This window comes from Chiloscyllium punctatum, chromosome 41 (assembly GCF_047496795.1).
Source record: "Chiloscyllium punctatum isolate Juve2018m chromosome 41, sChiPun1.3, whole genome shotgun sequence".
In the NCBI taxonomy this organism is placed as follows: domain Eukaryota; kingdom Metazoa; phylum Chordata; class Chondrichthyes; order Orectolobiformes; family Hemiscylliidae; genus Chiloscyllium; species Chiloscyllium punctatum.
Window position 1 is genome coordinate 26916648 of NC_092779.1, and position 24209 is coordinate 26940856.

The 24209-nt window shown below is 42.0% G+C and overlaps 1 protein-coding gene and 1 long non-coding RNA gene across 3 annotated transcripts in view; one reads left to right on the forward strand and one right to left on the reverse strand.

The window, feature by feature from the left end:
* Window positions 1-6441, forward strand: part of LOC140464945 (NFX1-type zinc finger-containing protein 1-like) — a 77538-nt gene extending 71097 nt beyond the window's left edge. The window contains exons 18-19 of the mRNA XM_072560608.1: window positions 1849-1944; window positions 2913-6441. Coding sequence (XP_072416709.1) covers window positions 1849-1944; window positions 2913-5093 — 2277 coding nt within the window. The 3' untranslated portion in view covers window positions 5094-6441. The remainder of the gene's footprint in view (window positions 1-1848; window positions 1945-2912) is intronic.
* Window positions 1-24209, reverse strand: part of LOC140464947 (uncharacterized) — a 138644-nt gene that overhangs the window by 46380 nt on the left and 68055 nt on the right. The gene's annotated exons all lie outside the window — the stretch shown is intronic.

Below are 24209 nucleotides of genomic sequence, written 5' to 3' on the forward strand. Positions count from 1 at the left end.
GGAGATATTGTTAGTAAGTATGCAGATGACAACAAAATTGGAGGTGTAGTGGACAGCGAAGTAGGTTACCTCAGAATGCAATGGGATCTTGATCAACTGGGCCAATGGCAGATGGAGTTTAATTTAGATAAATGTGAGATGCTGCATTTTGGAAAAGCAAATCTTAGCAGGACTTTTACACTTAATGGTAAGGTCCTAGGGAGTTTGCTGAACAAAGACAGCTTAAACTGCATGTTCATAGTTCCTTGAAAGTAGAGTTGCAGGTAGCTAGGATTGTGAAGAAGCCATTTCGTACGCTTCCTTTATTAGTCAACGTATTGAGAATATGAGTTGAGAGGTCATGTTGCAGCTGTACAAGATATTGGTTAGGACACTTTTGAAATATTGTGTACAGTTCTGGTCTCCTTCCTATCGAAAGGATGTTGTGAAACCTGAAAAGATTCTGGAAAGATTTACAGGGATGTTACCAGGGTTGGAGGATTTGAGCTATAAGCAGAGGCTGAATAGGCTGGAGCATCGGAGGCTGAGGGGCTGACCTTCTAGAGGTTTACAAAATTATGAGGGACATGGATAAGGTAAATAGGCCAGGCCTTTTCCCGGGGATAGGGAAGTCCAGAACTAGAGGGCATGGGTTTAGGGTGAGAGGGGAAAGAAATGACAGGGACCTCAGAGGAAACTTTTTCACACAAAGGGTGGTGTGTGTATGGAATGAGCTGCCAGAGGAAGTAGTGGAGCATTTAAAAGGCATTTTGGATAGGTATATGAATAGGAAGGGTTTAGAGGGATATGGGCCAAGTGCTGACAAATGGGACTAGATTAGGTTAGGATATCTGTTCGGCATGGACGAGTTGGACCGAAGGGTCTGTATCCATGCTGTACATCTCTGTGACTCTATGGCCTTGTACGAAATGGGCAACATCATCTTCCATCCCTTATCCAATGATTTTCAATGGGTGGATAGAATACTTGCATTTACAGTGGAATTTCTTGTCTCTGCTGAGATCTGGTTGACTTTTTGAGGTGAAACTGTATCTCTGATTAGAGAGAGAGAGAGAGAGAGAGACCAAGGTTCTCTAATCAAAGCTGATGAGATCCATCTGTCGAAATACCCAACAATTTCAGGATGAAGTGTAAAACAACAATCATTAAAAAGCATGTACAAAAACTGGGTAGTTGGGTGTGGAATTAAAGTCAGGAGAGGCAAGATACAGCATTGAAATGAGAGAGTGAGCAAAAAAAGCTACAAAGTGTAATTGCTGTAAAGAGCTAAATGCTTGACCTTTCATCATAAAAGAAATTTAAAAGTCCACTAACCTGCAACATTTGCATTTCTCTTTCCACAAAGGTAGATTGCCTGCCAATTACATGTTGCCAGCAATTTCTGCTTGTAATGTAGATTTCCAGCATTGCATCTGAAGTTGTTTTAATATCACTTTTTCTCCTCTTCAACAACAACATTTCTGAACTGACTGATTTTAGAATTCATTTCCTGGGTACTGCATATTTCACTGATCTGTTCAATAGAAGGTGAACTAATAGAAGGTGAAACATCAGACTGATAGTTTGAGAAAGAGAATTGTATCAAAACCTTCTCTTTCTGGGAGAATAACAAAATAGAATGGACCCCTTTCTAACATATGCCCCTTGTAATTTCCTCTGAAAACATTAACTTTGAAAGTTTTGCATTTGAAGCGTTCACAACAGTATTTTGCGATCTGGTCATTTTTCTTAAGTTGGCAAGAGTTTTTCTGCTTCAGGTCTTAGTTCTGCACTGTCAACATGTACCAATTTTATTTTAAAGCAGTCTGCAGGAGTCTCACCATTATTCGTTTCCTCTTCCTTACTCAGCATCGAATGCGCCCTGAAATTGCAGGTCTGATAACTCCACACATCTATGACAAGTTGGAAAATTCAGCCTCTGTGAATCTCTATGAAAGGATCAAGGTAAGTTTTTACTGTAAGCTGGTGAGTGTTTTGTGTCTTACTAGGACCTCCTCCCCAAAAGATATTAGGCTGTAGATTTTCTACAGTTGGTGTTGCCATTCTACCCTTTGGATCCGACATTAATGTGAAGTGATGAGTGTTAGATGCTGTTACAATCATACTCACCACAGACAGTAGAATAATCTGTACTCAATTGGTAGTCCTCTCACCTCTGACTCTTAACAATTTGAGCACAAAAAATCAGCCTTCATTCTTGTGGAGTTGTAGGAGTGTGTCGTGCTGTAAATTTTGCAAGAGATGCAAAATCAAGGGTCTGTTAGTCCTTTTGCATGGACATAAAAGATCTCATAGGACTATTTGACGAAACATTGTTGATTGGAGTCACATGTTGGCCAGGCCTGATTAGGACAACAAATTTCCCTCCTTATAGGACATTAGTCAACCAGATTGGTTTTTATAACAATTGATAATTATTTTATGGTCAATGTTACTGAGGACAGTTTATGTTCAAGATTTATTGATAAAAATTTAAATTCCACTAGTTGTCCTGGTGAGATTTAAACCCATGTTCTTCTATCATTAATCCAGGCCTTTGAATCCAGTGACATTACCACAGCACTAACATCTCTTTTTCAGTATTTGTTTTATTCAGTATGAACTTCACGGCTGAACCAGTGCCACTCCACCCTGGCTAGTTTAGCTGTTATTCAGGCAGGGGTGGAAGGAGTGCAGCTTAGGAAAGCAGAACTGATAAGAGGATTACAAATGAATAGCAAAATGTGAAAAGCCTCACCCCTGGCTCCATTCTCCTAAATCTCCCCTTTGTATCTCCTCTGAGGTGTTGACACTGACATATCCTAGACCATGGACTGAAAGTACGGATTTAAGAAAAGAGTATTACCACCTAATACTAAATGCTAATTTCTGTCAAAATATTAAAAATATTTTCTGTCTTTGTTTTAAACTAGGGAGTCTCTACAAACCTCTACTTTATTGACCATCAGGAGCTGGAGAATATCAATACAGAAGGAAAAAGCTACCACAATCCACATGAAGCTCATTTTGTGAAGTCCCTTTGTGAATATTTCATCCAACAAGAATACCAGCCATCCCAGATAACTATTCTTACCACTTACTCAGGACAGTTGCTACACTTGAGGAAGTTAATGCCAAAAAATCGATTCGATGGGGTTCGGGTCTGTGTGGTGGATAAATACCAAGGGGAAGAGAATGACATCGTGATTCTGTCGCTCGTTCGAAGTAATCTGAAGGGTGTGGTAGGCTTTCTGCGGATTCCAAACCGCATCTGCGTTGCTCTGTCTCGGGCAAAGAAAGGTTTCTATTGCATCGGCAACATGAGTATGTTATCCAGCAGGGTCCCACTGTGGAGCAATATAGTAGATTATCTGTACAGAAATGACAAAATAGGTCCTGCCCTGAGGTTGTCCTGCCAAAACCATCCAGAAACCTACTCTTTGGTGTCCAAGTCTGAAGAGTTTAAACAGGTTCCTGAGGGAGGGTGCACCAAGGCTTGTGATTTCCGACTGAGTTGCGGTCACGCATGTGGTTCTCTTTGCCACCCTTTTGACCAGGAGCACAAGAAGTATAAATGTCTCAAACCCTGCCAGCAATGCTGTAAGGAGGGCCACCAGTGTCGTGACATCTGTTCTAACCCATGTGGCAAGTGTAATGTCAAGGTGACCAAAGTCGTCCCTCACTGTGGTCACGAGCAACAGATGCCCTGCTTCTGTCTACCAGAAGTGTTTGTCTGCCAGGAGCCCTGCACCAAAGCCATTGAGTGTGGCCACTCGTGCATGCGACGCTGTGGGGAGACCTGCACAAAGAAGTGCCCTGTAAAGGTCAGCGTCACGTTGAGTTGTGGGCACAAGAATAAGGTGATGTGCCACTTGTGGATGGAGGCCGAGGCAGGCGGTGAACCTTTGTTGTGCCAGACACCATGCGGCGGGCAGCTGGCGTGCGGCCATTCCTGTCGGGCTACCTGTTCAGAGTGCGCCGGCGGGCGGCTTCACCTCCCCTGCGACGCCCCCTGTCAGCGAAGGTTGGTCTGCTCTCACGTGTGCCAGAAACCGTGCACCCTCACAGACTGTCCTCCTTGTGGACAGCCGTGTGAGAATCGCTGCCCACACGGCAAGTGTCCAAATAAGTGCGGTGAGATGTGTGTGCCCTGTACCAAGCCCTGCCAGTGGGCCTGTCCACACTCACGATGCACAAGGCTGTGCCATGAGCCTTGTGACCGGGAGCCCTGCAACAGGCCGTGCCCGCGAGTGCTTAAGTGCAAACACCCTTGCATCGGTCTGTGTGGAGAGCCATGCCCCAGCAAGTGCCGTGTGTGCCATGAGGCTGAGGTCACTGAGATATTCTTTGGGAATGAAGATGACCCTAAAAGCAGATTTGTCCAACTGAAAGACTGCCAGCATGTCTTTGCACTGCCTGGGTTTGATGACCTGATGCGACAGTTGGAACATAACAAGTCCACACCGAGGCTCTTCAATTGTCCTAAATGCTCTACACCGATTCGGTGGAATATGCATTGTGGAAACGTCATCAAGAGCACTTTGGCTAAAATAGAGGAAGCCAAAGCAAAGATTTTGGGAAATAAAGATCTGAATAGCTGGAAGAACTCTCTTGAAAAATGTCTGGAAATAAAGGTGGAATTGTTTGACTGTTATCCAACAGAATTTGAAAATCTGCAGTTTCAACTGCAAGAGCCAAATACAAACAGGTGGAAGTTGGCTGTCCTTGGAAATCAGATCAGCCTCCTATCCAAAGTTGCTAGGTTGAAATCCAAAGCAAACGTGCTCCTAGAAGAACAGAGAATGAAAATTGAGAAAGAAGCCACGTTGCAGGCAAAATGGATCCTGAGAAGTAGAGTTCAGTTTACTGCTGAAGAGATTTCAAATATTAATAGGGAAATTTCAAAGCTAACACATCTAAGTGACATATACTTAATACAAAACTCCATGCAAGAACAAGGAAGAGAGTTTGATCATGCAACACAGTTAACTGTCGATGACCTTCTACAAGTACTTGAAGGTAGAAAAGCAAAATATGATGAGGGGTGGTTGCAAGAGAGTGTCAATACATTGAAAAACACATTGTTACAAGATGGAAACTGCCTTATTACTTGAAACTTACTGCTGCAAACTGGGGCAACTGGTACAATTGATGTGCTGGTGCATTTAATGCATTTGGACATTGTTAGTTAAGTATATGAAATGAAACATTAGAATTAGCAGTAAAATAAATTAGGATCTTTGCATAGGCAACTAGGATAGCTTTAGAATGGCTGAATGCTGTAAAATTTATACTTCAATGAAATTCTGTCAAAATGATTTAGATCGTAGAGTAAAATGTGAAACAACATCATTTCAGTATCTAGATTATGTAATAGCTGTTTAAAGACAAAGTGCTAGGCTAGGTAATGATCCAGCAATGTGTCCCTTTGAGGCCGGACAGAGAGGAATTAGCTCACGTGAGAATAGGAGGAAGAGTTGTATTGATAAATGCTGGTAGGCTGAATGCAAAGGATGGACGATGGTGAAATTGCATCATGCCGTGATCTTCTGGACAAGAGATGGCAAAGGAAGAAGCAGAAAACAACGGAGTTTGTACAACTACCTCCTGTGGGAGAATAATGCTTGACATCTGTCTGAGATTCTAAAATATTTATTGACCATCCTGACTCCAATAAGAATGGGAGCCTCTTTGTTATATAGCTAGTGCAAGCAAACTTTACCAAAGTTGCCAAACATGCTAGATTTCAGGAAAACACAGCAATGAAACCAGAGTGAATACCTGGTGGATTCAGCTCACCACCTGCTCTGGACAACTTCCATGTTGGAAACTAGGTATCAACGTCTCAGGGAGTGTTCCATGGGCACTAGGCAGTACCGTCCCATGTCCAAGGACATTGGCATCTGATGTATGCCAGCCTCTAACCACCCTTTGGACTGTAATGCACTTCAATGCTGCACTTTCAAATGCCAGTGAATTCTGGGATGTCTGCTGAGTGGCTAAATGTTCCAGGAACAGCGTATAGTAAGGTGGGGTGAAAATCAGATGTAAGAGACGTCATAAGGGCACATAGAATAGCTAATTAATAATTGTGTTTGCTTAGATATAGCCAGGAGTCTAGCTAGAACTTGCAATGAGAAACCTTTCAAAAAACTCAATGCAGCTCAGACTTAGCAAAAAAGAATAAGATCCAGCCCAAGTATGGTATATTAATAATAATCTGTTTGATATAAAATATTCATCGGAAGGGCAATTTTCAGTCACAGTTTTGTATTTTGAGTTCCCTTTCCTATATTGAAGTTATCGCATTGCATTTGCTATTATGTGGATACGTTTTAAGAACATTCGAGCTTAATATGTGAAAATATAATAAGCCTAAATCCTGTTCCTTTGTGATGTCATATCTTCCACATTGTGACATTTACTTGAAATGGAGCCATGCAAGTTTATTGTGTTGTAATAGTAGGCTAAAATAAAAAAATAAAATAATTAAGCCAAACTGCATCCTGCATCTTGTTTTCAAACCCACTTCTATTCTTACATGATTTAACCAAAGGTTTACACAAAAGGGAAGGTGTTAACTTACTCCAAAGTGACCCTAATGTACTCTGGCCAATTAAGGATGGCATTAAAAATATGAATGAATGGTGGTAGAAAAGCAGCATATAATGCAAATAAAAATCTTATTTTATATTTGGATACATATCTGGCAGCTTGGAAGATGGTTATGGTTGTTGGAGGTCATCCACATTCATCTCAGCTCCAGGATATCTCTGTAGGAGTTCCTCGGGGTAGGGTCGAAGGCCCTACAATCTTCAGTTGCTTCATCAATGACACTCTCTCCATCATAAGGTCAGAAGTGGGGATGTTCGCTGATGATTGCACAATGTTTAGCATTATTGTAACTCATCAGACATTTAAGCAATTCACGTTCAAACTCAACAGGATCTAGAAAATATTCACGCTTGGGTTGGCAAGTGGCAAATAACACTGAAATGCCAGGGACTGACCATCTCCAATAAGAGACAATCTAAACACCGCCCCTTGACATTTAATGATGCTACCATCCCTGAAACCCCCAATCATCATTCTGACGGTTATCATTGACCAGAAACTCAACTGGACTCACCATATAAATACATTGGCTACAAGAGCCAGTCAGAGGCTAGGAATACAACAGTGAGTAACTCACCTCCTGATTTCCCCAAAGCCTATCCATAATCTACAAGGCACTGTCGGGAGTGTGACGGAATACTCAAGAAGCTTGACACGTTCAGCTCACTTGATTGGCACCACATCTGCTAATATCCACTCCGTCCACCACTGATGCTCAACAGCAGCAGGACAGCATTTGACTTGGAGGGGAGCTTGCCAGTGGTGACGTTCCCATACATCTTCTGTACTTGTTCTTATAAGCATGGAGAGCATAGGTTTGGATGATAATCAAGAAGCTTTAGCAAGTTGCTGCAGTGGATCTTGTATTTAATGCACATTGCTGCCACTATGCACTCATTGTGGAGGGAGAGAATATGGTATTTAGTTGACTGAAACCATCCAAGATCAGAACTGAATTGTGCTGTTGAATTTAATGGGACAGAAACCAGTTGGATTGTATCTGACTGGAACTAAACCTGGCTGGTTTACTAGCTATGTGTGTACCTGGGGTTGTGTATGTGTATATGCCAGATTGTTGTATGAGGAGAGAATGTATATTGAGGCTGCATTCACTTAAGTTTGTAAGAACAAGAGGGGATCTCATTGAAACATGAATTTCTAACAGACTGAATGCAGGGATGATGTCTCCCCAGCTGTGAAGGATGTAGGGGAGGAGGAAGGTGGCATGGGGCGGGGGGGGGGGGGGGGTGAGAAATGCGGGTGGGGGATGTGGGGGTGTTTGCTACAGGAGCAGATATCATTTCATACTGAGATCAGGAGAAATTTCTGTTGGATAGTGAACCTGTAGATTTTTCTACTTGGAAGTCAAGTCACTGAATATATTGCAGAAAACAATCAAGAGATTTCTAGGCACAAAAGATCTCAAGGAGTATGGGGAGGCAATGGGAGTATGGCATAAAGATAGAGGATGAGCCCGTCATATTGAATGGTGGAACAGGCTTGATGGGCTGAATGGTCTACTCCTGCTCCGATTTTCTAAGTTTCTATGAATATCTAAGATGGTTAGATGGAGTTTTAATCAAACTGGCTTCTTTATCCAGGATTGTGCTTGTTATAATGAAAGGGTTGTTGGAGCTGCAGTTATCCAGGCAAGTAAAGAGTATTCCATCACATTCCTGAATGTGCCTTGTAGATGGTAGGTAGACTTTGGATAGTCAGGAGGTGAGTTAGTAGCACAGAACTCCAAGCTTCTGACATATGCTTTGCTGGCTTGGTGGAGGTGTTGTTGGGAGGGAGAGCAGGGCAGGTACTATCTGGAGCTAGAGAAAAAATTCGAGACTGGCGATCCTCCACCATTTCACAAACAGTTGAATGTAATCACTCAGGTGTAAGAGAGTCTGCTTCTTGATGTAACTGCCTCCAAAATTTGATAAGAGATTGAGAAGCAGATTCAGTGCTATTTTCAGCAGCTTTGTTCTCAGCAATTTTGATCTCGTGCATTTTTGATTATTATTGTCACGCCTTCATCTCGAAAGTTCCGAAAGTCTGGAATTCTCTCCATGCCTTTCTATCTCTAAACCTTTAGTAGTAGGTTTTAAGGAATATTTTAATCAGTGACCAAATCCAGCATATATTTGTTTCAATTAGGTTCCTATAAATTTGAGACTTTTCAACAAATATGCTAAAACTGATAAATCAATGCAGGTTTCCAACAGGAGTTTTATATTTTTGTGACAAACTGCTTTCTAATTTCACATCTGAATAATCTAACTAATTTTAAGTTTACCCCAATGTCCTGAACTCCTCCTCCAAATTACACCTTTTCTTAACCAACTCTGTCAAATCTTTTTGTTATTGGAAACAGCTTAGTTGGATAACCTCTCAACTTTTTAAACTAGAGGGGAATATAAGCAATCTTTTTGCAACCTAGCCTCACAATTTAACCCTTCGTGCTCTGTATTGTTCTGATGAAACTGCACCGTACTTCTCCAAGGCCAATGCACCCTGGGGTGCAAAGTGCAAACTGAATGCAGTACTCAAGACATGACCTGACCAACCTGTACAACTGGAACATTATTACTCTCTCCCCTTTGAATCTCCAACCCCGTTTAGATAAAGGCCAATGCGCTTTTAGGCTTTTGATTGCTTTCTGTACATGAACATTAACCTACAGTAATTCTTTACAATTAAAGTATCTGTTTCTCCACATCTCCTACAGTGCTCACTGTATATTTTGATTTGCCCTTACCTTTGTACCAACAGGTGTAGAACAAGTTCGTGAAGAGAGCAAACCGAGCACTGAACCGTACTTTTAGAGAGGTTGAATTGAATAGCTGGAAGTCAATGTTAAATCTGTATTGAACCTTGCTTGGATTGGATTCAGGGTAATGTATGTAGTTTCAGTCATCATCATAGGAAAAAAGGATATAAAAACACAGAAAACGATGTAAGAATGATACCAGAAATGCATTCATATACAACATCAGGAGAAGATTGCCTGGGTAGATTTGGTTCTCTTGAAAAGATGTCTGGAAAGATTAATTAATAGTGGGTTTAGCAGCAAGATCAGGTTTGGGTTATTGATACAAGGCTATTGCATCGTATCAATGAACATTAACAACTTTCATTGCACACAACTGGATGTAAGAGAGATAAGAGGACATCTCTGGAACTCGACCATTTCCATGTGATCTGACATCATTATAACATTGCTCCTCCCACATGTGCTATTTGTAAAGTAAAAACACAGTTAATTCTTCATCGCGCAGTCTTTAAAATTATGAAAGATTTTGCTCGTGAATACAGAGGCTGTTTCCCTTGTGGGGAAATAGCATAACTGTAAGCCCATCGATACAAGTTAGTTACCAAGAAATTCAGCAGGAAATTCAAGAGTGCTGGGGAGTCCAAAACTAGGGGGCATAGGTTCAGGGTGAGAGGGGAAAGATTTAAAAGGCGGCCAAGGGACAACGTTTTCATGCAGAGTGTGGTGTATGTATGGAGGCTGGTACAATTACATCATTTGAAAGGCATCTGGATGGGGAGATGAATAGGAAGGATTTAGAGGGATATGGGCCAAATGTTGGCAAATGGGACTAGATTTATTTAGGATGAGCTGGTCCAAAGGGTGTGTTTCCATGTTGTAAATCTCTATAACTCTGAATGCCTTTACCATAATATGAATGAGAATGTGGAACCTGCTACCAGGGAGTGGTTGCAGAAAGTAGTATAGATTTTTATAAAGGAAAGCTAGAGGACCATAGGAAGAAATGAAGAGAGGAGCGTGCTGCTGGCAAATAGTCTGTTTCTGTGTTGTATGTCATGTGTAATTTTATGCAAAGTCTGTGACATCATGCATCCACATAGAATTCAATTTACCGCAATTTACTCACTTACTGAATCAGCCTGAATCTCTCTGTAATTTTCTCTCAGTAATGCAACTCACTGTGCCTCCCGTTAGGTAGGTTTCAGTAGTTTGTGGCAAGAGCACAAGTGGTGGTGTATTCAATGGTCTGCATTACTACTTAATACAGTATATTATTCCCTAGTAGATTCCCATAATTAACCAAGTGAAGTTTCCCAAACGAGGGACTAGCTGTGTTTGTGGGATCACAAGGAAGAAGTCATTTCCACATAAAAATACCATGGAGATTCAGTAAAATGCTGCAGTTACTTCTTGCTCCACAGAGTGGCAGGAGTCTCCACAAACTGAGCTCATGGTTTCTCTAGGTAATGGGGAAGCAACATCATTCCACATCAATTAAAGTTAACCAGTTCTTAGTAACATAACAGGGAGAAGTCCTTAATTAGATGTAGCAAGCTATCAGCCTCTGAAAATCAGTAGCTATCAATCTCCCACAGCAGATGTTTGACAAGACAGGGGGAAAATCCCCTCGTAAGGTTAGATCCACATCCTTTGGAATGGTCTGAGCAACCTCTACAATGGTAAAGAGGCAGAATTGTTGATGGAATCACTACACCGATTGTTTCTTGAGATGCTTTAATCATTGACCTTCAGGAGGTTACCTTATTCATTCTCACATCCATTTCAAAGACGTCAAGTCTTAGTGGGCAGAAAAGGCAAAAGAGTAGCAGTCTTTTTAAAATGACCTCAATGTATCCAAAAGAATGCTCCCTGAATGTATTTGAAGACCTTTTATTCATCTTGTTATTCAAACCATGTTGATCTAAGTATTTTAGGAGATTGATAACTGCTACACCTCATGAAGGGCAACTGGACCTTGCTGTGCGCAATTTTTGTAAACACTGCTGAATAAAACATTACATACATTCAGTTACACAATGCAGGCTACAAAAAACAGAAGGAAAAGAATAAGGTATAGGAATAAATTTTACGGGTAAGAACATTATAAAAGGCTTCATCCAGTATCAGGTTTACTTCTGGATCTTTTGTAAACAGACCGTATTGTTGAAGAGGAGAGTATGAAACGGACTGGTAAGCTAGAGGAGATACTTGTTAGGAAGGAAGATGTGTTGGGCATTTTGAAAAACTTGAGGATAGACAAGTCCCCCGGGCCTGACGGGATATATCCGAGGATTATGTGGGAAGCAAGAGAGGAAATTGCAGAGCCGTTGGCAATGATCTTTTCGTCTTCACTGTCAACGGGGGGTGGTACCAGGGGACTGGAGAGTGGCGAATGTTGTGCCCCTGTTCAAAAAAGGGAATAGGGATAACCCCGGGAATTACAGGCCAGTTAGTCTTACTTCAGTGGTAGTCAAAGTAATGGAAAGGTTACTGAGGGATAGGATTTATGAGAATCTGGAAAGACACTGCTTGATTAGGGATAGCCAGCATGGATTTGTGAGGGGTAGGTCTTGCCTTACAAGTCTTACTGAATTCTTTGAGGAGGTGACCAAGCATGTGGATGAGGGTGGAGCAGTGGATGTAGTGTACATGGATTTTAGTAAGGCATTTGATAAGGTTCCCCATGGTAGGCTTATGCGGAAAGTCAGGAGGCATGGGATAGTGGGAAATTTGGCCAGTTGGATAGAGAACTGGCTAACCGGTCGAAGTCAGAGAGTGGTGGTAGATGGTAAGTATTCAGCCTGGAGCCCAGTTACAAGTGGAGTTCCGCAGGGATCAGTTCTGGGTCCTCTGCTGTTTGTAATTTTTATTAATGACTTGGAAGAGGGAGTCAAAGGGTGGGTCGGTAAATTTGCAGACGATACGAAGATTGGTGGAGTTGTGGGTAGTGAGGAGGGCTGTTGTCAGCTGCAAAGGGACTTAGATATGATGCAGAGCTGGGCTGAGGAGTGGCAGATGGAGTTCAACCCTGTCAAGTGTGAGATTGTCCATTTTGGAAGGACAAATAAGAATGCGGAATACAGGGTTAACGGTAGGGTTCTTAGTAAGGTGGAGGAGCAGAGGGATCTTGGGGTCTATGTTCATAGCTCTTTGAAAGTTGCCACTCAGGTGGATAGAGTTTGTAAGAAGGCCTATGGTGTATTAGCGTTCATTAGTAGAGGGATTGAACTCAAGAGTCGTGAGGTGATGTTGCAGCTGTACAGGACCTTGGTAAGGCCACATTTGGAATACTGTGTGCAGTTCTGGTCGCCTCACTTTAGGAAAGATGTGGAAGCTTTGGAGAGGGTGCAGAGGAGATTTACCAGGATGTTGCCTGGAATGGAGAATAGGTCATTCAGGATAGATTGAGAGTGCTAGGCCTTTTCTCATTGGAACGGCGAAGGATGAGGGGTGACTTGATAGAGGTTTATAAGATGATCAGGGGAATAGATAGAGTAGACAGTCAGAGACTTTTTCCCCGGGTACAACAGAGTGTTACAAGGGGACATAAATTTAGGGTGAAGGGTGGAAGGTATAGGGGGGATGTCAGGGGTAGGTTCTTTACCCAGAGAGTAGTGGGGGCATGGAATGCACTGCCTGTGGGAGTGGCAGAGTCAGAATCACTGGTGACCTTTAAGCGGCAATTGGATAGGTACATGGATAGGTGCTTAAGCTAGAACAAATGTTCGGCACAACATCGTAGACAGAAGGGCCTGTTCTGTGCTGTATTGTTCTATGTTCTATGATTTATATTTTCTCCTGTGCTTGCAATTTTATCATCATCATATCAATTTTTAGATCAAGTCTGCATTCAGGCACGTGTACAGGTACGTGTCCAATGTTCCATCAATACCTGTGCTAAAGAATGTAAAGTTTCCCACCCTACCTTCTGCATAAAAAGAAACAACTTTTTCCTAGCTACCATCAGTTCTGAGGAAAGGTCATTGGACACAAAATATTAACTGATTTCTCACCACGGATGGTGCCTGTTGAGCTTTTCTGGCAATTTATGTTTTTCTGTTTTCTGTTTTTCTGGCAATTTCTGTTTTTCTTTCTGATTTCCAGCATCCGCAGATCTTTTGGTTTTTAATGTAAAGTTCAAACCTTCTTACACCATCAAAGAACGTCATTCAAACATTCTGACTGGTCAAAAGAAGGGTCACTGGACTCAAAATGTTAACTCTGCTTTCTCTCCTCAGATGTTGCTAGACCCAGTGAATTTCTCCAGCAATTTCTGTTTTTGATTGAACAAGATTACTAGACTAATGAGTTTTCCTGACATAACAAATCAACCCCATCCCTGTTCCTTACACCAAGCCATATTTTCATCTGAATTCCTTCAATATGTCCTCATATGGAATCCTTGGATTGTCAATGTTTTCCTGTTCCAAATCTCAGTTGTCTTATTCTCTATTGCTTGCCTTTCTTTAAAGATAACACATTCAAAAATATTTGCAGGTCTTGTCCAGAGATGAAGTAGTCAAAAGCCAGACATTATGTTATAGAAGTTGCTCCAGATTTTCTCAATCTTAATATGTGTAGATGCTTCAACTTGGTCCTATTCTGCTCCCACAACTAGACTTAGAAATATCACACCAGACAACTGTGAAAACTGAACAGATGAATTCAATTCACAGAGGTTTTTTTCATTATCAGTCTTAGCGGGTTTTCTCACACTATTCTCAGCAGCTCGCCTCATTAGCTATGCTCCATGCTTAAGTTAGTTTAATCAAAAGTACCTTAAAATGCAGTAAATCAGCAAGGAATATTTATGAGTGCCCCGATTGCTGCTCAGTAATAATATCACAGGCTGTCCAAATGACAACGCAAGACTTTATGAACAGCTGAACTACTTGAATTGTTCAAAGTCATCTCTGCACACTTAGCAAGGCAGTATGACAGTGATCATACTTTCTGTTCAGAGAACCTATTCTACTACACTATCTACATAATCTCTCTGTTGCTCAGCGGTTAGCACTGCTGCCTCACAGCACCAGGGACCCAGGTTCATCCAGTCTATGTGGAGTTTGCACATTCTCCTCATGTCTGTGTGGATTTCCTCCCACAGTCCAATGATATGCATGTTAGGTGGGTTGACAATCCTATAAATTGTTCATAATGTGCATGTTAGGTGGATTGGCAATGGGAAAGGAGTATTACAGGGATAGGGTGGGATGCCCTGGTGAGGGTTGGCATGGACTTGATGGACCGAATGGCCTGCTTTCACGCTAGTGATTTAAAATTGTTCCTCAACCATCAGGGCAAGACAGATTCAATGTTCTTAATCACTAACTTTTTAAATTCTCAGTGATTCTCCCACAGTTTCTTTTCAAAGGCTTATCTGGTTTCACAATCAGCTTAATTGGTCCTCAACCCTGAGGTTGTACCTGGTTGATTCATGTGTTCTGTGCATCTTTTTCTGTCCTTCACTCACTACTAGCCCCCTCCTTCCTGTACTTGCCAATTTCTAAGACATTCCAAAGAAGGTCAAACCAATATGATATCACAGGAATAACTTATTAACAGGTTAAAAAGAACACGACAGTCACACAGTTAATTGGTTGACTTACTACAATTCTTAATATCCAGTGTAGTATAACATCTTTCATTGTTCAATGTGGGAGTGTCACATTCTGCAAAGCCTTCAGATGGTTGGAAATGGTCATTTTTAATTAACAACAGCAAACAAGAAGACACAATAAAGAAAAAAATTCATTGCTTCTTCCAACAACTATTTTCGCTGGAGCGTCGGAGGCTGAGGGGTGACATTACAGAGGTTTATAATGAGGGGCATGGACAGATTAAACTATTGCCTTTCAATCAACAACTATTTTCGCTGGAGCTTCAGAGGCTGAGGGGTGACATTACAGAGGTTTATAATGAGGGGCATGGACAGATTAAATAGCCAAGGTCTTTTTCCCAGATTAGGCAAGTCCAAAATGAGAGGACATTGGTTTAAGGTGAGAGGGGAAAGAATTAAAAGGGACCTAAGGGACAACTTTTTTATGCAGAGTGTGGTGTGTGTATGGAATGAGCTGCCAGAAGAAATGATGGAGGTAAATACATTTAAAAGGCATCTGGATGGGTACATGAATAGAAAAGGTTTACAGGAATATCAGCCAAATGCTGGCAAGTAGGATGAGATTTATTTCGGATATTTGGTCATTACGACTGGTTGGACTGAAGTGTTTGATTCCATGCTACTCTATGACAACAAATTTACAGTTAATGAGTGATTACTCCACCCAGTTTGTATTTACTGGAACTGGTTGCCAGTTAAGTCCTGTCAGGCTTGTCGCATGTTATGCTGCAGCACTCTCAGCCGGGAAGTGATATTCCTCATACTCAATGTTTCATCTTACTCCTCGGAAGAATCCTGATACTCTCCCAGCTGTTTAACATCCATCACATCCTCTCTTAGCCTGCTCCAGTTGAGTAGGGCACAGCGAGATAGAATTATGTGGCACAATGTCTGGACTGTACTGCAAGGCCATCCTAATTCATCCCTTCTATGATATCAGAACGTCATTTTAATCAGGTTTATGATCTGCTCCACCATGGCCTGGGGTCAAAGAATGGGGTTGCATCATATTTATGCTTTGCTTCATTCAGGGTGTGGTGTAATGGAGTCATCCGTCATGATTTCAGAGGATAGGCCAAATCTCTTATCCAGCCATGGAAGTCATAAAGTCATACAGCATATAAGCAATCCTTCAGTCCAACTAGTACATGCCAACCATGTTTCCATACTAAACTAATTCTATTTGCCTGCATTTGGCCCGTATCCCTCCAAAACTTTCCAATTCATGTACTTATCCAGATGTCTTTTAAATGTTGTATCTGTACGTGCATCCACCACTTTCTCTGATAGTTCATTCACACATGAACCATTTTCTGTGTAAAACGTTTGCCCCTCGTGTCCTTTTTAAAACGTTCTCCTCTCAATGTAAAAAAATACGGCCCCAGTTTTGAACTCGCCACCTAGGGAAAAGATCCTTGTCATTCACCTTATTTGCGTTGCTCATGATTTTATAAAGTTCTCTAAGGTCACCCCCTCAACCTCCTCCTCTCCAGTGAAAAAGGACCCAGCCTTTCCAGCCTAATTTTATAACTCAAACCCTCCAGTCCCAGTAGCATTCTGATAAATCTTTTCTGGACCCTCTCTAATTTAACAATATCCTTCAAATGGCAGGGTGACCAGAACTAGACATCGTACTCCAGAAGAGACCTCACCAACATCTTGTACAACCTCAACATGATGTCTGAACTCCTATACTCAACGGTCTGAGCAATGAAGGCAAGTGTGCTAAACACCTTCTTAACCACACTGTCTACCTGTGATGCAAATTTCAAAGCATTATGTACCCGAATCTCTCTGTTCTCAACTTCTCTGGTCTCTCTGTTCTACAACATTACCCAAGGGCCTTTCCATTAATTGTATAAGTCCTGCCCTTGTTTGTTTTACCAAAATGCAAAACCTCACATTTATCCAAATTAAACTTCATCTGCCAATCCTCAGCCCATTGACCAAATTGATCAAGATCTCTTTATAATCTTAAGAGAACCTTCTTCACTATCCACTATACCCCAATTTTGGTGTCATTTGCAAACTTACCAACCGTGCCTCCTGTAAAGTTAAAACTCACAGACCAGTTATAGTCCAACAGTTTTAATTGGAAGCACTAGCTTTTGGAGTGCTGCTCCTTCATCAGATGACAACCACCTGATGAAAGAGCGTCGCTCTGAAAGCTAGTGCTCCCAATTAAAGCTGTTGGACTATAACCTGGCATTGTGTGGTTTTTAACTTTATACACTACAGTCCAACACTATCTCCAAATCATGCCTCCTGTATTGTCATCCAAATCATTTACATAAATGACAAACAAAAGTGGACCTAGTACCGATCCCTAGGGAACACCACTGATCAGAGGCCTCCAGTCCGGAAAAAAAACCCTCCACCATCACCATCTTTGGTCTACTACCATCAAGCCCATTTTGTATCCAATTGGCAAGCTCAACCTGAATCCCATGTGATCTAACTTTACTAATTAGTCTACCATGTGGAAACTTGTCAAAGTCCATGTAAACAATGTCTACTCTCTACCTCATCAATCTTTTTGGTTACTTCCTCAAAAAACTCAATCAAGTTTGTGAGACAAGATTTCCTCTGCACAAAGCCATACTGATTATCCTTAATCAGTCCTTGCCTCTCTAAATCCTATCTTTCAGAATCACCTCGAAAACATGAAACAAAGGAGTTCCATGGGAGTTCACAAAAATATAAGCATCATGGCATGTCCCAGGGAACCTTGCGTAGATTACTAAGATATTGTATTAATGATCATAAATGACTTGTACAGTGATGGATCAAATCATTTTCTGTCTGATATAAATGATGACTGCTCAGATAACTGAGGACCTGTTCTGTTTCTGATATGCCTCACACCATTTACGTAGAACTATGTATCCATCCACAGCAGGGGTTACTGATGGTACGACTTCAGCGTTGTGAAGGTACAGAAAAACAGAAGTATCCTGTATTATGATATTGTGCTTTCAATGTGACACACATACAAATCTATTCTGTGCTGCAGATTGAGAAAATCCAGCTATCTTGGCAAAGCCTTCTTAAAGGGCAATGACACTGACCTGATCACTGGCCAATGAGATGAAGTGATGTGATCTGGCACAAATAACAACAGTGATACATTTCTGGGTTGAGGGTTGTAAGATACCTCACAGTCCCGTTGCATCCTTGAAAGCAACTAGTTCACAGAATCCATACAGTGTGGAAGTAGGCCATTCAGCCTATCGAGTCCACGTTGCCCCTCCGAAGTGTATCTCACCCCGACACACCCTCTTACCCTGCATTTCCATGGCTAACCCACCTAGCCTGTACATACCTGGACACTATGGGCAATTTAGCATGGCTACTCCACCGAATCTTGGGACTGTGGGAGGAAACTGGAGCACCTAAAGGAAACCCACCCAGACATGGGGAAAATGTGAAAACTCCACACACTCACCCAAGAATGGAAGTGAACCCAGGTCCCTGGTGCAGTGAGGCTGCAGTGTTGACCACTGAGCCACGGTGCCATCCAGTTGCATAAGAGATGTTTTCTCCAAAATGGACTTTGGGGATGGAATCTGCAATTGGATCAGACTGCTCTACACCAACATTGTCAGTGCGGTCTCAATCAATGGATGGGAATCAGATAGCTTCCCAGTCAGATCTGGAGCCAGGCAGGGCTGCCCTCTCTCTCCTGCCTTGTTTGTGTGCTGCATAGAGCCATTTGCCGAGTCCATCAGAAAGGATGCGAGCCTGAGAGGGGTGACTATTCCTGGCAGAGGGGGCCTGCAGGTTAAGGCCTCCCTGTACATGGATGATGTCACCGTTTTCTGCTCTGATCCACTGTTTGTGCACAGACATATGTGCATATGTGACCAGTTCGAACGGGCCTTGGGGGCAAAGGTAAACCGAGGCAAAAGCGAGGCCATGCTCTTCGGGAACTGGACCAACCAATCCTCAATCCCCTTCACCGTCAGGCCTGACAACCTGAAGGCGCTGGGTATTTGGTTCGGGAGGGCTGGGGCGTGCGCCAAGTCTTGGGAGGAGCGTACCAGCAAAGTGAGGCAGAAACTGGGCAGATGGAAGCTACGGTCGCTCTCCATCGCGGGAAAAAACCTGGTCATCAGGTGTGAGGCACTGTCATTGCTGCTATACGTGGCACAGGTCTGGCCTATTCCGAGAACCTGTGCCACTGCAGTCACCCGGGACATCTTCCAATTTATATGGAGGTCAAAGATGGACCGGGTCCGAAGGGACTCGATGTATAAAGATCTGGGCAACGAGGGAGAAAACACACCCAATGTCACCCTCACCTTGATGGCCACCTTTGTGTGTGGCTGCATCAAACTGTGCGTGGATCCCCGGTATGCTAACACCAAGTGTCACTACGTACTGAGGTTCAACCTGTCCCCGGTGTTGCAAAGGATGGGCCTGGCCCCGCTGCCGCGGAATGCTCCGAGTAGTTGGACCGTTCCGTATCACCTGTCCTTTGTGGAGAAATTTATGAAGAAAAATACCTTTGACCACAAGTCCATCAGGAAGTGGTCAGCACGTAGAGACCCTTCGGGAAAAGGAGAGGGCGGATCCTATCGAGTGGTTCCCTGAGCAGACTGTCAAAGCCATTTAGCAGAATGCCTCATGATGCTGACTGGCTTGCTTTGTTATTTTGGTTACATCCGAAACCTCCTGCTTGTCTACCTTGGATTCCAGCATCTGCAGTTTTTTTTTGTATCTTCTAATATGGCACCTTGTCAATTCTACTCGATATTAGTAAAATACCACAGAAGTTGGAAATCTGACACAACATCAAGAGAATGCTGGAGAAACTCAGCAAGTCTGGCAGCATTTGTCTCTCCACAGATGCTGTCAGACCTGCTGAGTTTCTCCAGCAGTTTCTCTGTTTGATAACAGTCCTTGGGACATTTCACTACATTAAAGACCCTACATAAAGAAGGTCATTGCTGTGGTTACACATTTCTGGCCTTCTGTTACAGTTGCTGAGTGCCTCAGGCCTCTATCCAACATCATGCTGAATCATTCTGACCAATCAGTAACTTGCAGCCCACAAACTGTAAGTGACACTATTGGTCAACAGCATAATGCAAGACCTCCAATTTCAATACCTTTACTCCCCTTTAATCTGAAACATTCTGCACTTCTAAGGAGCCAAAACTCTTAGATTGTTGACTACTTCCTCACTTTGCTACGTACCATCTCCCATTTTGCATGCTATTAGAGAGGTAGCTGATGAAGGAGCAGTGCTCTGAAAGCTAGTGCTTCCAATTAAGTCTGTTAGGCTGTACCTGGTGTTGTGAGCTGAAAAATGTGTTAGGCTTATGCCCTAAACGTCGATTCTCCTGCTCCTTGGATGCTGCCTGACCTGCTGCGCTTTTCCAGCAACACATTTTTCAGCTCTGATCTCCAGCATCTGCAGTTCTCACTTTCTCCTTGTACCTGGTGTTGTGCCATTTTTAACTTTGTCCACCCCAGTCCAACACTGGCACCTCCATCAAATCTGTAGAAAATACCTTACAAAAACCTGAGCACATGCTTCTGCAATGCATGTGAATTATTGACAGAGTGCCACAAAGTTGCTTTAAGTTTAATATTGTTTGGAGGACTTGGGTTTAGAGGATTGTGGATAAGAAACTTTATTTCAAATTTTGTGGATTTACTTATAATGGTTTATTTAAAAGAGGTAATTGAAAGTTCACTATGAACACTGGAGATTTTTTTTCAAATGAGGTTTCCTGGTTTGATGATAATTGTTTGTCTTGCTGCAGACCTTTTGGGATTGTTTTAAAGCAGCGACTAATGTAGTTGGAAGGACAAAATCAGAAGTCACAGGACAACAGGTTATAGTCGATCAGCTTTATTTGAAATCACACAAGCTTCAGAGCACTGTAAAGAGGCAGCGCTCTGAAAGTTTGTGATTTCAAATAAACCTGTTGCACTATAACCTAGTGTCACATGAGTTCTGATGTGGTCCACCCCAACCCGACACCTGGACCTCCACATCTTAGTTGGAAGGAAGCTTGTTAAAAACAAAAGTCGAGAGTGTGGTGCTGGAAAAGCACATCCGGGCAGGCAGCATCCCAGGAGCTGGAGAATCGATGTTTCATCGATAAGCTCTTCATCAGAAATGAGGCTTAATAAAAGCTGAGTTGGAACTGTTCTTCTAAAAGAGTAATTGAAAGAACATCTCAAGATTGGTATTTCCTGTGCAAATCATGTCTGTAAGACTTCAGAGCCAACCATTCATAATAAGTGACTTAACCACATGTGCCAGAACATCAAGGCAACAGAATTCAGAAAATCTTATGCTTTATCCTCTTGCCTTCAAAAATAACCCTTGGTTAAAGTTATTTTTCCCAAAAACTATCCTAAGCAGAGAACTTTGTTTTATTTTTCACTTTTCTGAAGAGCCCGTGCATGTTTTGGGGATAATCATTTATACGTCTATATTAGCAACTGTTTATTTAAGCTAATTATTGCATCTTTACTGAATAAATTATGTTTTGATAATAAACCCTATTGCTATATGCATTAAAAATCTTTGGCAGATATCTCTTCGTTTAAAACCTGACATAGATACGATATTTAATTGTCTACGTTGGCAACTAGAAAAAGTATTTTTATTTCACGTTGCAACCGTTGAAGGAGTGGGACCTGATCAAAGAAGGACTACTCCAGCTTTAGTCATGACAAAAATGCTGCACCATCATTTTCCAATGCTCCATTCAGGCACAATGGCATAAATTATAAGATTATGTGTGAGCACAATCACCCAGGCAATCTTACTGAGACAAGCAAAATCCTTTTCCATTTGGCATCAGAATCTGTGGACTGGTAAGATAATGCTGATTCCTTTAGAACCCTCAATCCACTAACATTGATCTTCATTGGTTGCTACACTTGTATTCCAAATAGAAATCCATTTCTTTGCGGCCATATCAAAGCAACATTCTGGGTTGTCATTATTGAATGTATCAGCTCTGGTTCATCATCAGACCCTACGTAATCAGGAATGCATGGGAACTTAGAATCTAATCGGCAACCAGTTTTACAGCTTTAAAAGATGTGTTGTCATTTCCCTTTCTCCCCTAAGGGTTTATTTTGGGTGTGCCTCTAATGACTACTTAGTCAATGGTAAAGGTGGAGCAAAAATGATCTCTTTGGCAATGTTCACAGAGCATGGATTTGGAGAAATCACATTGTCAGTTGTCTCTGTATTGCTGAATTAGTCTAATAATTTAGTATTACCTTGGATAGTATCCAACATAGTCTTAGTTAACTCTTGGCTCATCAATACTTTCTTACCTTCCTTGTAGGCTTGTTTTAGCTTTCCATTGGCTTTTTGCAGTAGCACATGATTATCAAAGAACTGAGCAATCTGAGCTTGCTCACAATTTACATGGGCTCGTGGCAGCACATAGTGTTTTCATTGTAAAAAACCAAATTGAGCTGGGTGGCTCAGCATCTAATCGTTTAGCCTTGTGGCTATGGACTAACATTTGATATCACTCTCCATGTTCAATAGACTTGTTGTTGGCCACAGTTCCTGGCTACCACTCTCCCGGTTCACTGCTACCAGTGTTTCTGGTGTTATTGAATTGAATTTATTGTCACATGTACTGAGACATAGTAAAAAGCTTTGTCTTACGAGCAATACAGGCAGATCACAGAATTAAGTAGTATAGATAGTAATAAAAAGGTAAACATTATTAGGTTTTGTCCCTTTTCTTGACCTCACCCACCTTGTATCACTCTCACTGGCTGCAATTCTCAGCCCATCTAGCTCTCCCTGGTCAGGGACAAGAGAGCAAGCAACAGAGCCAAGGCTAATGCAAAAGCTTTCATTCACCTATTTTTGCAAAGTCTTGTGTCTTGTGTACCACCCTAGCTAACACTTAGATGATCTTGTCATGATCTCATTGCTATTAACGAGGAGTTTTTGCTGCAAGTTGGCTGCTCCTCTAAACTGCACAGCTTCCATACACATGGAATCATAGCATGGTTATAACACAGACAGAGGCCTTTTGGCCCATTGAGCTAGTATTGGTTCTGTGCAAGAGCTATTTTGTTTGTTCCACTGTACCCTTGACCCTGTAACCTTGCAATTTCTTTATTTTTGTGACAAACACCATCCATGCTTCAACTACATAATCAGCCTTCTCCTTAATGATGGTCACTAGACACACCTCTGCCCTCTCACTCTTTCGAAGCTCTGGTATGCTGCTGATGTCCCCCAATGAAAGCTGATGTAAAGTACCTACTCAGTTCCTCTGACATTTCTTTGTTCCCCACTATTATTTCTCCAGCCTCATCTTCTAGCAGTCCAAGGTCCACTGTTACCTCTCTCTTACTTTTCAGATATCTAAGACAATCTCTTGCAATCTTCTAGTAAGACTATGGTGACACAACAACAACTAGCTAGCTTATCCTTCATATTTCATCTTTTCTCCACGTTATTGCTTTTCTGCTTATCCTATGTTGGTTTTTAAAAGGCTTTCCAATCCTCTGGCTTCCCAATCATGTGGCTTCCCACTAATCTTCAACACATTGAAAGCTTTTTCTTTTGTTTTTATTCTGTCAGCCCTTGTTCCCTTCCCTCATCAGCCATGGTTGCCTTGTCCTCCCCTTAGTGTTTCTTCTTCCTTGGGATGAATTTCTGCCATGCCCCCCAATTATCCCCAGAAACTTCTACCATTGCTGCTTCACTGTCTTCCCTGTTAGGCTCCCCATCCAATCAACTCTGACCAGCTCTTCCCTCCTGTCTTTGTAGTTAATTTTCCTCAACTGGAATACTGTTACATCCAATTCCATCTCCCTCTCAAACTACAAGGTAAATACTATCATATTATGGTCATTTCCTCCTAGGGGCTCCTTCACCTTAAGCTTCATAATCAAGTCTGTCTCATTACACATCACCAAATCCAGAACAGCCTGTCCCCTTGTGGTCTCTACTACCTCAAGCTGCTCCAAAAAGTGAATCTTGTAGACATTTCACAAATTCCTTTTTTTGAGAACTGCTACTAATCTGATTTTCCCAGTCCACCTGCATATTGAAGTCTCCCATGATTATTGTGACAGTGCCTTTTCTATCACCTGATCTATCTCCCTACTCACATCCTGACTACTACTAGAAGATCTGTACATAACTTTTTTTCCTTTGCAGTTCCTCAACTCTTCCCACACAGATGCCATGCCTTCCAACTTTATCATTTTATTGATTTTAGTTCA